This window comes from Nicotiana tomentosiformis, chromosome 10, assembly GCF_000390325.3.
Source record: "Nicotiana tomentosiformis chromosome 10, ASM39032v3, whole genome shotgun sequence".
NCBI lineage: Eukaryota > Viridiplantae > Streptophyta > Magnoliopsida > Solanales > Solanaceae > Nicotiana > Nicotiana tomentosiformis.
In genome coordinates this window covers 61,848,406-61,864,842 of record NC_090821.1, presented here as the reverse complement: position 1 = coordinate 61,864,842, position 16,437 = coordinate 61,848,406, and the positions used below count along the sequence as shown (strand labels likewise).

The window sequence follows — 16,437 nt, the reverse complement described above, 5'->3', positions numbered from 1 at the left end:
TCACTAACCGAGCAACTTCACTAACCGAGCAACTTTAGATTACAGCATATTGTAACTTAGGAATTAAACTCTTAATCACTCACCTACTTTCAATAACTATATTGCAAGCCTTAATCTAGGAATTAAACTCTTAATCTCTTACCTACTCACAATAACTATATTGTAAGTCTCTTTGTAATAATTCTATTACAAAGCTAATCATTTGACTAACTCTAGTCAAAACAACGACACAGAATATGGTTTAAAAGATGTCCTACGAAATGCTTCTAAACAAGCTGAGTAGGAATTACAATTTATAACTCAATACAAAGACACAACAATACTAAAGGACATACGACATAATCAATGTTGGGACCTGATCCTTTGTTATATTGTTGCTTTGTTCTTCAATGCCTTGGATAGAATGAAGGTGGTTGCACACTTGAGAGAGAAAATCAATTTTAGGTTTTGCAAGTGTGTGTTGAATTCCTTGCCTCATGTTGATAAATAAGAGTGAGGTCATCAAGATGATGCAAGGGAGCGACCAGTACACTGCATGCTTCAACAGCGTTGTTGTATTGTTGCGTGTACAGTACAGCAGCTTTAACAGCTGTTAGATTTGACTTGTACTGTCACCATAGAAACTGATCTCTATATGTTCCCTCTAACTGATCCCTCTGTCGTTCCTTTAACTGATTTTATTGGAACTTGTGCCAGATATTTGACTTGTTCTGAGCACTGAGAGGCTTTGTATCATGTTCCCTATCTGGTTCTCATATGAAGTTTGTTAAATTATCAAAACAAAAAGGCACATAACTTATCAAGTACATTTGTAACTGTGGTCTTAGATATGTCATGATATTTCTACGGGTATAAAAGCAAGTCATTAAGTGTTATTTGGAAAGTTTAAAATTAAAAAGTTTCCAAATATAAAGAAGTGTCATTCTTTTTGGAACAAATAAAGAAAACAAGTGTCCGAATAAATGGAACAAAGGGATCATTAAAGTAATGTGGAGTACCTGTATTATTTGTTGTATTTTATAGTCTCATTTTGCAGGAGTTGAACCATATATAACACTCTACCACTGGGACCTTCCTCAAGCTCTGGAAGATAAATACAACGGATGGCTCAGTCCAGAGATCATGTAAATAGCTTAATTTACATTACTTCTCTATCTTTGCTAAAACAAAAATGTTGTAAAATATAAAATCAACTTAGATCCCTTAACTCATTGCACACAAGACTTCGTTATATATGCAGAGACGTGTTTTCTGGCATTTGGCGACAGAGTGAAACATTGGATCACGCTCAACGAATCCAATAATTTTGTGCAACAAGGCTATGATCTCGAGGGCGAAGCTACACTTTGGTAAGGTTGTCGGAAAATTATACTGTGTATATAGGTAAAATATCAGATTTTAGAAGTACATAACATATATTGAACACCCTTTGCCCGAAATTTTTTCACTTCTTTCAAGTTTGAACATCCTTGAGGAAATTTTTGGCTTCGCCACTGTATGATCTAGGCAGCCAGCCACCGGCGCGTTGCTCTATCCTACTTCGTGCCTTTTGTAGTGAAGGGAATTCTGGTACTGAGCCTTACATTGCTGCACACAATGCTCTCTTGGCTCATGCTACTGCAGTGAACATTTATAGGCAAAAGTATAAGGTACTGATCCTAATAAGTACATGACTTTCACTAACTTGTTACAGAGTACCATTCTTTATTTCTACCATGGTTTTATACAAAATGACATGTGATATATATTGACAGCAAAATCAACTAGGGTCAATTGGGATATCGTTAGATTCGTATTGGTATGAATCAGCAACTAACACCAAAGAAGACATCGAAGCAACACAACGAGCACTGGATTTTCAGCTAGGCTGGTAAGTACTTTTGACACATACTTAAGCTCAATTGTTGCAGATGTAAAATCGAATCTACTCATGTTACAATCTGTTGGACTAAAACGGTCCAACCAAAGATACTCTTAACATAGTGTGATATTGTCTGCTTTAGGTCAAGCCCGCATGATTTTTCCTAAAGGTCTCACACCATTAAGAGTATCCAACTCTTTATAAGTAGCTTATTTTTCCTTTCTACTTTCCACGTGGGACTTTGTTCACACCTCCCAACACATTCGAGCTTAGAGATTACCAAGAATTGATGGTGTGAAAGTTTTGTCTAATCCAGGTTTATTGAGCCATTAGTCTTTGGTAACTATCCAAGCACAATGATTATCAGAGTTGAAAGCAGGTTGCCAAAATTCTCTCAAGAAGAGTCATCTCTGCTCAAGGGTTCGTTCGATTTATAGGCATAAATCACTATACTACATGGTATGCAAGAAGCAACATCACTAACTTGGTTGGATTTTTGTTCAATGACACAACTTCAGATTCTGGTGCTACCGTTATTCACATGTTTTCAATCCTCTTCTCTCATTCGATACAATAGTAATGTTGATCGCTCTTTATTGCTTAACCAGTACTTGCCGCTATCTTTTGTAGCATTGCGCTTGGGGAAGCCAATACCAGACCGGGTAAGTAATATTGCAGAATGGAATACACTTAATATGGTTTTAACATCGACAACAACAACAAAACCAGTGAATTCCCACAGGTGAGGTCTGGGGAGGATAGGGTGTACACAGACCTTACCCCTATCCTGGGAGGACAGAGAGGCTGTTAATATGGTTTTAACACTATGCTCATTGAACAATATTTACTTACTGATGTTATTGTTCTTTTTGACTTGCAGGCAAATTCAATATGGTTATTCATAGTACCTCATGGCATCAGAAGCTTAATGAACTACATTCGTGTAAAGTACGGGAATCCCACGATTATAATCACAGAAAATGGTAAATTATCTATAAGATATGTAACATGTAAAGTATTTGGATCAGTGAAAATTAGCTACACTTTCTCTTGTACTTTTACAAGAATGGATGATCCAAATAGTCCATATATCTCTAGAAAAGATGCACTAAAAGATAAGAAAAGAAACAAATATCACAATGACTATCTCACAAGTTTGTTAGCGTCAATCAGGTAAGTTATCTACTAATTCAAGGATTACAATGACATATACTAGCAGTAGGGATGTACAAATGAAACCGACAAACCGCACTAACCCGATAATCCGAGTCATACCGAGAAAAAAAATCCGACTATGGTCTGGTTTGATTTGGTTTGGTGTTAGAAAAAAAAAATCCGACCATATTTGGTTTGGTTTTAACTAAAAAAAGTCAAACCGAAACCAAACCAACCCGACATTATATGTATAGAAGTTTTAAATATATTTAAAACATAAAAATATTTATGGTTGTGTAGTTTATAAATATTCTTAAACTTTTTCATAGTTTTATCTTTTAACGTATTATTTCAAGCTTGGCCTTATAATATTGAGGAAATAACACTAAATGCCTATCACTCCCAAAATATTTACCCGGATTTGCCCATTTGGAAATTAATTACAACTCCTACCTAGGCAATCTAAACTTATTACCCGTAAATTCACTTGACTTTTCCCTTTTAATTTGCTTTACACTTTTACCCAGCATGAGGGGCAAATTGAAAATGCAAATCCTTTTTTTGTTCTGTTTTATTCTATGGCTTGAATTACAAGACTTCTGACTTCTGCAAAATATTAATCTGCCATTGGAGGACCTCGAAGCTTGAAACTTATAAATTGGGTTTGTTGAGTTTGTGGTTATTTTGATCTGATACTGACCGAGTATGTTCGAAATGTTAATTGGAGGATGTGGCTATATTCCAAGATAATTTGGTGGAGATTTTAGAGTAGATTTTTTAATTTTGGGTTGAAATTGAGTTGAACTAGTAACGAGACACAAGCAGCATTGAGGCAGCGAAGCTTGAAAAATCAGAAACAGAAAAAAAAAAATTGAAACGGGGTATCTTCTCGGATTCAAAATTCAATGACTTCAGCTATTATTGATGTAGAAGTTAAAGTTGAGCTTTTTCTAGTCGAAATTGCGAGTGGGGAGCTTCCACCTTCAGGGGCTTGGAGTGAGGTCAAACTAAAAAGACTCTTCATATTGTACCCAACTACAAATGTCTATCAAAACCGTAAAAGATTCATATAAACGCACTTAGCGTCGTTTGGTTCAGAATAAGATTATCCCATAATTATAATCCTGGAATTATAACCAGAATAGATAATCTCACCTTCTATATGAGATTGAGAATCTCATTATTTTGGTATAAATTATCTATGTTTTAACTAATACCCACAACCAAACACTGGACAAATTTAACAACAAATTTTATACTGAGATGACCCACCTAATCCCTGTAACTTAGTGAATAAACCCCATAATTTAAGAGGGTTAAACGAAGCATTCTGCCACAAGAAAACGATTAGCAACCAAACCAGTACCACCAACGGCATACTTTTACCCAAAGGATTCTAATACAGGGAGACATTGCATAAGAAAAAAAAGATCCAATTTATGCTGACTGAACTGACAGCCAAAGGCTTCCGCAAGTAGTGTTTTCTACTCGTCAGTAATACCATGTACAAAAAAAAAAAAAGGAATGTGATCAACAAAATTTGACACTTATTTTATTAACTAAGTGTTTTTGTAGACCATGTGTGGTATAATGCCCAATGACAGGCTTCCAACTTGGAAACAAAATGACTTTAAGCCATGAGGAAAGAATAAGCAATCTAGTAGCGCAACCAGTATGTCCTGCGTCTGAACCAGTTATAATCAGGCAAATCCTGAATTGGTCCCCTTGCTGATATTGCAATGTCCTACAGAGGGAAAAGCATAGAAAAGAAGGCTCAATCCTACAGTTAATTCTCCCCTAATGTATAATAAAATAAATAAATAAACAATCACATACTGCAAACCTACACCACGGGGAGTTGATGCAAGTGTATCACTAATTTTATTTCAGGATTACTGAAGAAAAGGAGCTTTAGATAAATCTAACTTTCCTTAAATGTACCACGACAAATAGTTCAGTTTCACTTTAAAATGGGTTAAAAATTTAAATAGTTATTGACTGAAACTAGATGTACTGGAGATCTCAAGGACTTACCCTGTCGAAAATAAAGCGATTTGCAACTCGCTTGACAGTGTCAGCATCGACCCTGTCAATTCTGGAAAATAACTCAGCATATGGAATTCTGCGGCCATACGTGATTAACTGCAAGGGAGAAAAACTTCAACTGTAAGTAAATTTAGTAATCTCAAAGTGTGGCATCAGTTGACAAGAATGCATTAAAGGTCATCCTTTTGACCACAAAGCATCTAGCACACAGATACTGAAGAGGGTAATTGAATTAACTACGGCAGAGCTTCTACCATCTAGCCATCTAGGTTCCATTCATTTAGAGGAACAACAACAACAACAACAACAACCCAGTATAATCCCACTAGTGGGGTCTGAGGAGGGTAGTGTGTACACAGACCTTACCCCTACTACCGTGGAGTAGAGAGGCTGTTTCCTATAGACCCTCGGCTCCATCCCTCCAAGAACTCCCCACCTTGCTCTTGGGGTGACTCGAACTCACAACCTCTTGGTTGGAAGTGGAGGGTGCTTGCCACTAGAGCAACTCACTCTTGTCAAGTGACAGTAATATCACAAGTTTTTTAGTTCCCATTTTTTTCCGATGATTCCTCCGCCTCATCTCAGATACAGTAATATTAAACAAATGACAGTTAACGCTACGTTTCTGCCACAATGTGTAAGTGATCCCAGAGCCTTGTCAGCAGAGTCGTGAAACAAAATGTCTATTGATGTTAGAAGAGTCGAGTCTTGTTACCTAGTTTTTTGAAAGGCCAAATACATATACATCCCTTTAAAGTTGTCACATTTTTTTCATTTAGACACTCCAACTAGAGGTGTTTCCTAGTAGACACTTTAAGTGTGTCCAAACTGTGCCTATTGAACACCTCATGCAGAGGTGGCATAATGAGTGACTTTCAGTTGCTGTTAGGCGCGTGAATACTGAAAAGGTAATCTTTTCCCATTTTTCTTTTTTTTTCTCCTCTCATCATTGTGTCAGGAACAATGAACACCTCGATATACCACCATTCCACCACCAGGCAGCTAGGTGACAAACCCTGACTCTGCAAATGAACCTCATTTTAAACATGAAATAATTTTTAGTTTGAACTTCTTTCAAAGACAAAATCAATGGAAGTTTTTTTCTTCTTTTGTTTATATGCAAAGAACAGTAGAGGACGAACTGCTCCATCCTAAATTTCCTGAAACAAGAGCAAGAATTGCTCTCGCATCGTTGTATTGCATAAGAAAGAGAGAAAAAAACTAACTTTTCCAATCTAAATGAAACTAACCATATACTTACATGGGTTTAATACCCTCTGCACCATAACACCAAGAAAAGAAATTTTGGATATCCAGGAAATGAAAGTAGTACGGTATTGATGGTGCTATAGCGTGAAGTTTGCTATTAGTGATTGAAAAGTACTGTAAAACGGAGTTGACCAAAGGATTTTATGAATGGAGAGAAAATATTTTCTTTGTGCTTTTTGAAAGAGACGAAGGGGAGAATATTGTTGGCGAAGAGACGGTGGAACAGAAATAGATGTTAGACGACGGAATCCGGCGGGATGGTAGGTGGGGGAGGTATTTTTGTGAAATTAAATTTTATCTTTTTGGCTTAAAACTCTTTTTTTTAATAATTATTTCGGCCCATATGACACTTATCTTCAGTTATTTTGTTACTTTGCCATATCATCAGCGAGTAGACTACACACTTTTTTTGGTTGATTGTTAGTAAAGGGTTCAATAGGAACAGTTTGGAGACACTTAAAAGTGTCTAATAGGAAACACCTTTAGTTGGAGTGTCCAAATGAAAAAACATGACAACTTTAAGGGGCTGTGTATGTATTTGGCCTTTTTGAAGCCAAGATACTAATCTCTAATTTAAGCTCAGCATGAAGTTGTTACAAGATGAAGGATTGGATGAGAAGTGAAAGAAAAGGGTTTTCAGATGAAGCATATCTCTGTTACTTTCCTTCCATCTAATAACCAGAACCAAATGACCCACAATTTGCAAAAGAAAGTAATCAAAAGGTCTCTCCCCTTCACCTTTCCCCTCCCTTTCATGGGACCAAATATAGCTTTGACTTACAGCCTAAGCCTCGGAAGAAAATTCCAACTAATTTGTGACTGATGGAGTCTTCCTTCCCATTTTCTTCCCACTCCCTTCTCGCCCCGTCTTTTTTTAAATCAGGAGACCAAGAGAGAAGATTTTCTTCCCATATTCTTCTTGAACTCTTATCCCTTTTCTTCTTGGTTGGCTTTGGAGGGGCTGCTGCTCCCTTCTATTTCATTCTATACCAGAGCCTTATTCTATTTTTTATGATGATAGTAGCTTTATTTGATGAAGTAAAGAACAAGGAGACTAAAAAATGCCTCAGATCTAGGGAGCCAAACGCTCTCTCCTGTACTTGTTTCTAGTTACAAATACTTTCTACGTGATTTTACCTGCCGTCCAATGTCTTCAGCAGTAGGGCCCGATCCATCAATGTGGAGCATCAAAGAAGATTTGAGCTGCAGAAGATTAAGTACATAAAATATAAGTTCTTGATATTGCTAAAAGGACATGCCAGTCAACAGGGAAGGGTCCCTTCAAATTAAATAGAGGCAATAAGCTCTCCTTTAAAATAGGTCCAAAAGAATAGCTGAGTAAACGAATACCTGATTACGTGCGCGAACGACATCAGCTTCTGACACTCTGTAACATAACTTGCATATCCCTTGCATGATGACATAAGCTAAGTCACTCAAGCAATCCGGCTGTAACAGAAAACATGGATGAGTAAAGTTTCGGGCCTATGCATAGGTCACTTAGTGGAAGGGGAACAAGTTTTTCAATTCGCTACCCTTCCCTAAATTGACATACTTTAAGAAACAATAATCAAAGGGATAACAATTTCTCAAGTTATGAAGAATTTGAAATGCTTCAAATAGCAATCTTACTAATACAACAATTATTAGAATCACATTTTCTTAATTGAGCAGAATTGAGAAAAAACTGCCTCTAAATTGTAAAATGAAATATGATTTTAAATCACTAACTTTTACATTTCAAATCGCTACTGTTTTTTTTTTGTTTTGATAAGGTGTTTCAAATCGCTACTGTAAATTTCAGGAATGGCCTTACCCAGTTCCCAATTCACAAGAGAACTAATGAACTGTGATAACAAAAGTTCAATGACTGACCACAAAACAGCAAATCTCATCGGATACAAAGTTAATGATACAGCAATAGTTGAGATTTGGATAAACAGAGGTAGTGGAAATTTCTCTCTAAACAAAATTGAGAAGCAATAGATGTATTCTATACTATGTTATACAGACTCAGGTGTGGGTATTAAATATGTTTCACTGGGTTTGTTGCTGTTGTTGCATATATAGGTCAGATACACTTTCCCATAAATTTAAGAATTCAAGGATGCAGATAGCAGCACCGCTACAAGTAAAGGTATCAGATAATTCTGGGGTTGTGCAATATGTTTCTATATCATTAAAACAATTCATAGGTGTTGAACACTAAGCATGATGCAAGTGAGCGCAACTCTATTTCTCGTCGTGTGTATCACGCTAGCACAAATTTCTTTTAAACTTAATTGTCTTAGATATCCTGATTCATAATTTATTATTGGGCAATCCACCTCCATTAATGTATTGCAATCTGTTCTCCAGTTCATCTCAAAGTTAAGCAAATCTTGTTTTTTTTTTCATTAAACATAACCCTAGTGATAGAGTTGCCTCTGAGCTGGCTTGCTGCATCTATCTCAACGAAGGAGAAGTCTCTCTCATTGACGGAGGACGGACCATCAACTCTCTCAGAAGATTATGCGAAATAAAAAGCCTACACTGAGACGCAACTCTTCCGTACTGACGTGCCCGAGATAGTGTCTCTCTTTTTTTGATAACCGAGAAATCCCGGGGGGTCACTAGCGCACGGTTCTAGACACAGTGAATAATGGTCCCGCCCTTCTACCCTTCTCCGCTTAAAGGTTCGAATCCGTGACATACAACTAACCTACACATCACGCGTAGCACTCTACACCAGTGTGTCGGATCGGAGAGGCATGGACATCGTGTCAGATCGCCGCAAAAAACAGTATTTTGAGGGTAACTAAAGGATCCATGTAAATTGTAATGTAGATTCTATTAACTTTTCATTTCTGTTCATCCTCAGTTTTTTGTATTTAGTTAGGAGCAAAGCGGAGGACTGGCAACAGTGTTATCAAAGGCGAAAAGCGCAAAAAAGCTTTAAGGTCCATTGGGGCTTTAAGCGCAAGGCGCAAATAAAGCGTGGGCTTTAATGAAAAAAGGCACAACTGGAGAAAAAGTAAAAATATGTATATGTAGTCCAAGACCAATAATTATAAGCATAAATAACAAATATATGGACAAAGAAATTGAAAAAAAATTCCGATAAAGTGAAATATCAATTGTTTAGTGTCGCTTTTTTAGGATCACTCGTTGGCAAGGAAAAGTATGCCTTAGAGCCTTGATGTGACACTGAAGCGCCCACAAAGCGAGACGAAGCGCTCAACATGTTTTGAGCCTCGCTTCAGGGCTTAAGCGCACTTTAAGCGTGCCTTTGACAACACTGACAGGCAACACAAAGACATGAGAAGTTAAGAAAGAAACAATAACCTAAAATTTTCTATGTAGTTCTCTTTATTGATTACAATAATCAATTTGCACAACTAAATGACCACTGGATTTCAAAATTACAACTATGAGCTGATTGAGCTATTTTGGTGATATTGGAGGGAGAACTTTTCTTGATTAAATCCCAATATAACCGTCTATAATAAATATATCTTGGAAAAATATTAATTTTCTTTTCCTTCTTTTCTTTTATTTTTCCTCCAAAAGCCCCTCGCTGAAACTTGGCAAAAAATCTAAGGATGAATCTAACATCTTTCATTTGCATATGTTTCATTAAAGTGTGGGCTTTAATGAAAAAAGGCACAACTGGAGAAAAAGTAAAAATATGTATATGTAGTCCAAGACCAATAATTATAAGCATAAATAACAAATATATGGACAAAGAAATTGAAAAAAAAATACGATAAAGTGAAATATCAATTGTTTAGTGTCGCTTTTTCAGGGTCACACTCGTTGGCAAGGAAAAATATGCCTTAGAGCCTTGATTTGACACTGAAGCGCCCACAAAGCGAGACGAAGCGTTCAACATGTTTTGAGTCTCGCTTCAGGGCTTAAGCGCACTTTAAGCGCGCCTTTGACAACACTGACAGGCAACACAAAGACATGAGAAGTTAAGAAAGAAACAATAACCTAAAATTTTCTATGTAGTTCTCTTTATTGGTTACAATAATCAATTTGCACAACTAAATGACCTCTGGATTTCAAAATTACAACTATGAGCTGATTGAGCTATTTTGGTGATATTGGAGGGAGAACTTTTCTTGATTAAATCCCAATATAACCGTCTATAATAAATATATCTTGGAAAAATATTAATTTTCTTTTTCCTTCTTTTCTTTTATTTTTCCTCCAAAAGCCCCTCGCTGAAACTTGGCAAAAAATCTAAGGATGAATCTAACATCTTTCATTTGCATATGTTGCTTAGTTCAGCCAAGTCAGAGGAACTGTGTGCTTCAGCAAAATACTATCTATTTATATGACAAAAACATTAATCCATAATGGTCTTCAGAACGGACAGCTGAATCAGGGAAGGATACACTAAAGTCATTACTTGTGTTTGATTTCTCAGTTTTATTATCCTCAAAACAAGCATATTCTGGATCAGAACCTGAAAGAGATCCTCTGCAAGGGTAGATCATAGAAGCTTAAGTGACTAGACTGTGGACATAACCAAAAGCTTCCCAAAGCCACATTGTTACAAGATTTTTAAAGGATCAAAACCAGCCTCGCCCACCACAAATCCTCCAGAACATCACAAGTTTACTTAATTTTCCAGCCCATTTCAACTAGGATAACCTCTAATGCTCCTTTAAGGAACCAATCTCCTTCTCCAATGAATGAGTAATCCTAACCTTAAGTATTTCACCAACATTCCTGTGTGTTTCTGTACACAATGAGCAGCATGGCCACCCATAGTTTCTCCAAATCAATTCATCACTGTTACTTAAATTAGTAATCCAAGTATACAATGACCGTCCACAAGAAAAGTCAGTGACGGAAAAAGAAAGAGCAATGAGTGATGCCCTCCAACAATTTAGCCTTTTCTTTGGCAAATATCCATCTCTTATAGTTTCTTATTTAAAGATTTGCCCGATTCCTTGATTATCATCCTTAAAGATTCGGAAAATAGTGACACTGAAATCTGTTCAGCACAAAAGAATACTTTATAGGTGTTGCAAAAACAGAAGAAGGACCAACGAGTCCATAGCAAAAGAAAGACAGGGAAGAAGCCAATTTCTTTTGGGAGTAATTGCTCATACTAATCCAACATAATGGACTTAGATTGCCCAGTCTAAATGCACACATTCCCTTCCACTGACCAATAAAAATTGCACCAAAAGGAGAAGACCAGCTGACAAAGTTAATATACACAGTTGGCAGTTTTACCTAACCATTCAAGTGAAACAAATAGTTTGAGTAAAAGCAAACTTCCAAGAGAAAAAAAAAAATAGGCTATTACTAGAGTAATTCAAGATAAGCAGGACCTCCTCAACATCTCTATATACATGTGAGAGAAAAGGAAGCATTAGTTTTTCCAAGCATGTAGGAACCATAAATCTGAAGTCACTCACCTTGGCTTCAGCATAGACACCAAACAGCCCTGTGTCTTTATAGTTGGTGTTAAATGCCATCACACTCTCAGCTATTTCATTAATGGCCACCCTTTGGACAAGCTCTGAACTGTTCAAAGATCATATACCAACGAAATAAGAGAAATTAACAAGGCAAATTCAATAACTTTCTAGTTTTGTGAAAAAGGAACAATTTAATCAAAACCTCCAAACAATGCCCAGAAATGAAATGGAACTAATAGACGAAGCATTAAGAAACAACAAATACTATTGTCTTTTCTGTACGGGCCACATTGGCTGCTGGCTAGTACTCAAATTTTTTGCTTGAAGCATATAAAAGTAATTTGATTGTTGCTTAAGCAAATGAGAAGGACCAACCCCATGTGCTTCCCGCCTCCTGAAGTTTTGTTCCATGATCCCAGCATTTGTTGCATGACCATCAAAGCTATGGAATCAGGGTCTGTCCATGATGCTCCACTAAATGCAACAGCGAATTGAGCAAGAGGCAGATCATCGTCAATGATACGTATCTATTTATGTAGGAGGACAAAATCAGTAAAGAAGTAAAAGTAAAGTACATAAAATGAAACAGGTAATAACTAAGTAGTGAATCCACACCTCTGAGCCTGTAAATATTGCTGGCTCATCTGCCACCAATTGGGAAGTGGTAATAGGATTAGATGATAGTTTTGTAAAATGTTTCTTCACTAGCTCAACGACATCTTCATGCTTCACAGCTCCAGCAGCAGAAATTACCTACAGCAAAGACTTAAATATCACATTTAGTCTGGCACAAGTTGCTTGAGAACATAACTAACAAAACTTTAACTCCCCCCTTTTCACGTACACATGATTTTTTCTGCATTTGAGATATCTATGATTAGTGCTTGGAATGCAAGGTAAGATAACACCACACTGGAAAAAGATTAACTGCCATTCATTTTGATAAAAGGAAGAGCAAAAATGGTATCACTTCAATCTTTGATCCTATAGAGAAGGTGCACATTTTAGGAAAATGGAGATTATTTTGACACGACCCCTGATGAAACTAACCCAGTAGTTTTTTTTTTTCAATAGAAGAAGCCAGAGCAAATTAGCAAGGAAGTCACCAACAGATACTACATCAGCTATGACAGGTTCAGTACCATTCTATGAGCACCATAGTGGGTTGAAATGTAATCTTGAATATGAGCTCTTGTCATTTTCTCAATGTTCTGGGCAGGTCCAAGAATAGTTCTACCCAATGGAGTGTACTGGAATGCAGTAGTATGTAACTGGTCAAAGATGACTTCCTCGGGTTGTTTTTCCACCTACAAGAAGATTGTCCAACATAAAGACTGGTAAATATTGCGATTAAAGAAAAAATTTGCACCTAAGAGAGAAAGCGGAAGCAGATATTGTCACATACTACAATTACTTGCAGAGTACACATATGAACTCCTCTAATAAACTAGAAAGATGAATTACCAGTGTAACATAAGGAAATCTACCTGACTCAACATGAACAATTACACCTCTTGAACAGAATTGAATTGTAAGCAAACGACGACACATTACATGGACAACCAAAGTCATCCATCATTGAAGAAGCTAAAGAGGTTATTGTCTTGTCTGACTAGGGACTAACTAGGCATACCAGCATTTTGAAATAATTGCAATTACTGACCATTGCCCTCATATAGATTTAGGAGCCAGAATGATTTGCAAGCAAAGATAGCCTCTGAGCGAACAGCCAGGAACACTAAAACACTGGCTACAGGAATGAAGCTACAGAAAATATCAAGTCCAAAAAAGAAAAAATATTGACCAAGTTATTGGCACTTTGAATGATTAACACATATACCCTGCCAAAATTTGCCTCTCTTTTTAATCAATTAACCATTTCATCAGCTAAGAATTTATTAGTGTCAATTTTCTATCCATTTGTATATTCTTTTAATCAATGGTAAAATTGCAAATTCCTCTTACAAGATGGTTGTTCTCTACAGCTTTTAAATCTCGCCTAGCCTATCCCGCCATTCTCCAGTGAACAAAATCAGATATCTCAATATGTGTTAACATCTTGGACAATCAATTACAGTGCATTGATAATTTGATATGATAAAATGGCTCAAACATTTTTTGCACAACCACTTCATCCAAAAGAGGATACTTTCTGTCGCACCAGAAAACTTTTGCAATCCCAATCATGTGCCAGTTTCAATCACTAAGTCCCCCAATTCTTAACTTTTCAGACAGCAGAGAAATGAAAGCAGGTTTAAAGAAAAATGACAAAATACATGTAATTTTCATGTCAAATATAGCCTGTTTCTGCACAGGCTAAATATTAACATGAAATACCACCACTTCGACCAGTCAAGAATAACATAAAGGAACAACTATTAAATACTTCATGCCAAAAATTAGAACTATGCACCAGCAAATGCAGAGGACACTGCACGCGATATGGATGAGCTGCTTAATCTAGCTCTACAGGATCACATTCACCAAATTTATTGTATCTTGCCCAAATAGGCAAGCAAAACCGTCATGACACGTTTTCATCTTATTGTAAATGGTCTCAAGATACTTCTCAAGGATTTTTAGATAAATGTAACAGTTTTCTCTGAGGCTCTGCAGATATCAAAATCATTTTAAATGTTATCCTTAAACTACTGCTCTGAAAGCTAAAAAGATAGAACCTACAAGGCACAAAGTAGACTCACTATATTCTGAATCACATCGGTAGAGCAGGGCGCTAGTTTCTGGTTATCTATCCAACTTAAGTAACCAACTTCCCAACTAAACAATAAGTACTCTAAATCATTAACTTCAATTGGATTAGAAATTAAAAGAGCTCCTGCAAGTGGCAATTTTCTTCTTCCATCACAAAGAATCATTTAAACCTCTCGAGAACCATGGCATTAGTGTATTTATATGATAATTGCATTCCCAAATTCTTTTGCTCTAACAATCATTTCAATCATACTTTCGTCAACATAAGAATATTTTCTTTTTATAAATCTTAAGAATAACTGATACTCCCTCCGTCACATACATTATTAATATTCAGGGAATCAGCTTGTCTTTTTCTTTAACTGCAATTTTTTCACACACTTCCAAGATATTACTTATTGATTATAAAAGATTGTTTTGAAGTACTAGTTTCTACAACAACAATGCATCAGTCCCAAACAAGTTGAGGTATTGGCTATAGGAATCTTCATTGACCATATTACTCCATTTAAACTCATCTCATGCCAATAATATATCAAATAAAAAGGCTAGACAATTCCTAAAAAAGCATAGGACGTAAAGTAAAACTGCTAACATGACTAAAACATATTCTCTACTAACAGATATCTCCTATATAGATCTTTTTCTTCCATTATCTTTTGCTTGTACTACTAGTTTCTAATCAAGTAAATTTTATTTCAGAAAATGTGGTCAGATATCCGAATTGGGACCAAAAAAAGATACTTCGAGATTTGTCCCATCACTTTTTCGGGGCAGGAGGAGAACAATAACAAATCATAACAAAGTAAGACTAATCCAGTACACATTGTGAATCAGAGAAAGATCAATTGTTTTCCTCATACCTCTTCCATTTCCCGAAGAATCACACTACGCTCCCGAACAATCTTATCTTCCTCCAAAAGCGAATTCTGTAAAATATCCCCAAGTATATCAATCGCCTTTGGCACATCAGATCCCAAAACCTTAGCGAAATACGTCGTCTGTTCCCTAGAAGTATACGCATTCAAATGCCCTCCCATATTCTCAATTTCCTCTTCCAATGCCCTAATTGGCCGTTTCTCCGTTCCCTTAAAAATCATATGCTCAAGGAAATGCGCGACGCCGTTATTCTCCTCCGTTTCGAATCGAGATCCGGCGTCGATCCAAACTCCGACAGTAGCCGTTGAGGATGACAGGTTCGATTCAGTAGCGACACGTAGGCCGTTAGGGAGAGTGGTGATTTTAGTCTCCGGTGATGAGAGAATTGAGGTGTGATCCGCTGCGGTAGGATGCGGGGAATTGTACTGGAGGAACTTAGGGTTAGGTTCTTCGAGGCGTTTGATCTTTGATTTGACTTGTTCAGCTAAGCGATCGTAGATCATGAAGTCTGGGGGAGGTGGGGAAGGTGGGGAGGAGGGTGGTGAGGTGGTTACGGAGGTGGTGGATCGGGAAGAGAGTGTTAGACATGGTGGTGGAAGGGAAAAACGATTGATTCGAGAGCGGCGCGTGAGGTTGAGAAGGTGGCGCGTGGCCATGGTGTAGGATTGAAAGAGAGCCAATTGTGACTGAGAAAAGTTTTACAAGTGACAGTGGAGGAGAAATGAGGATACTGCCTTTTTAGGATGGGTGGTGATTATGTAAAGACGATTTTAACCTTTTACTAATTCTCGTAGAGGAAATTAATGGAATTGCAAAATAAGCCCAATTCTTTTTGACTTATGGCACCAGGGGCCTCTTAAAAAATTGAGATTTTTATTTAGCTATACTAGTTTTGAAACTTATTTATTTTTACTATTGAGATTTAACTTAATTATAAGTTGATATACAATATACTAATTTTTTATAAATTAGTATTAATTAAGTATCTTTGATTGAAGCCTTTTAATAACAACAATAATAACCCAGTATAATTTCACAAGTGGGGTGTGGGAGGGTAGAGTGGACGTGTACCTTATCCCTACTTCTAAGAAGGCAGAA

At 36.8% G+C, this 16,437-nt stretch overlaps 1 protein-coding gene and 1 pseudogene across 4 annotated transcripts; one reads left to right on the top strand and one right to left on the bottom strand.

The window, feature by feature from the left end:
• Positions 1 to 134: 134 nt before the first annotated feature.
• On the bottom strand, positions 135 to 16,066 carry LOC104103872 (probable mitochondrial-processing peptidase subunit beta, mitochondrial). Of its 4 annotated transcripts, none has more exons than XM_070187679.1 (10): positions 15,324 to 16,066; positions 12,891 to 13,055; positions 12,364 to 12,501; positions 12,124 to 12,275; positions 11,746 to 11,854; positions 7,682 to 7,780; positions 7,469 to 7,534; positions 5,051 to 5,158; positions 999 to 1,083; positions 135 to 745 (listed from the first exon to the last, which is right to left on the bottom strand). In XM_070187679.1, exons 1-9 carry the CDS (start codon positions 15,993 to 15,995, stop codon positions 1,018 to 1,020), a joined length of 1,575 nt encoding a protein of 524 aa, XP_070043780.1. In that variant the 5' UTR covers positions 15,996 to 16,066; the 3' UTR covers positions 135 to 745; positions 999 to 1,017. The 4 variants fall into 4 exon arrangements, with proteins under 4 accessions (XP_070043780.1, XP_070043781.1, XP_070043779.1 ...); XM_070187680.1 differs by having other exon boundaries at positions 135 to 717; XM_070187678.1 differs by having other exon boundaries at positions 135 to 1,083.
• On the top strand, positions 1,322 to 2,438 carry LOC104103873 (beta-glucosidase 40-like; annotated as a pseudogene).
• Positions 16,067 to 16,437: the final 371 nt, after the last annotated feature.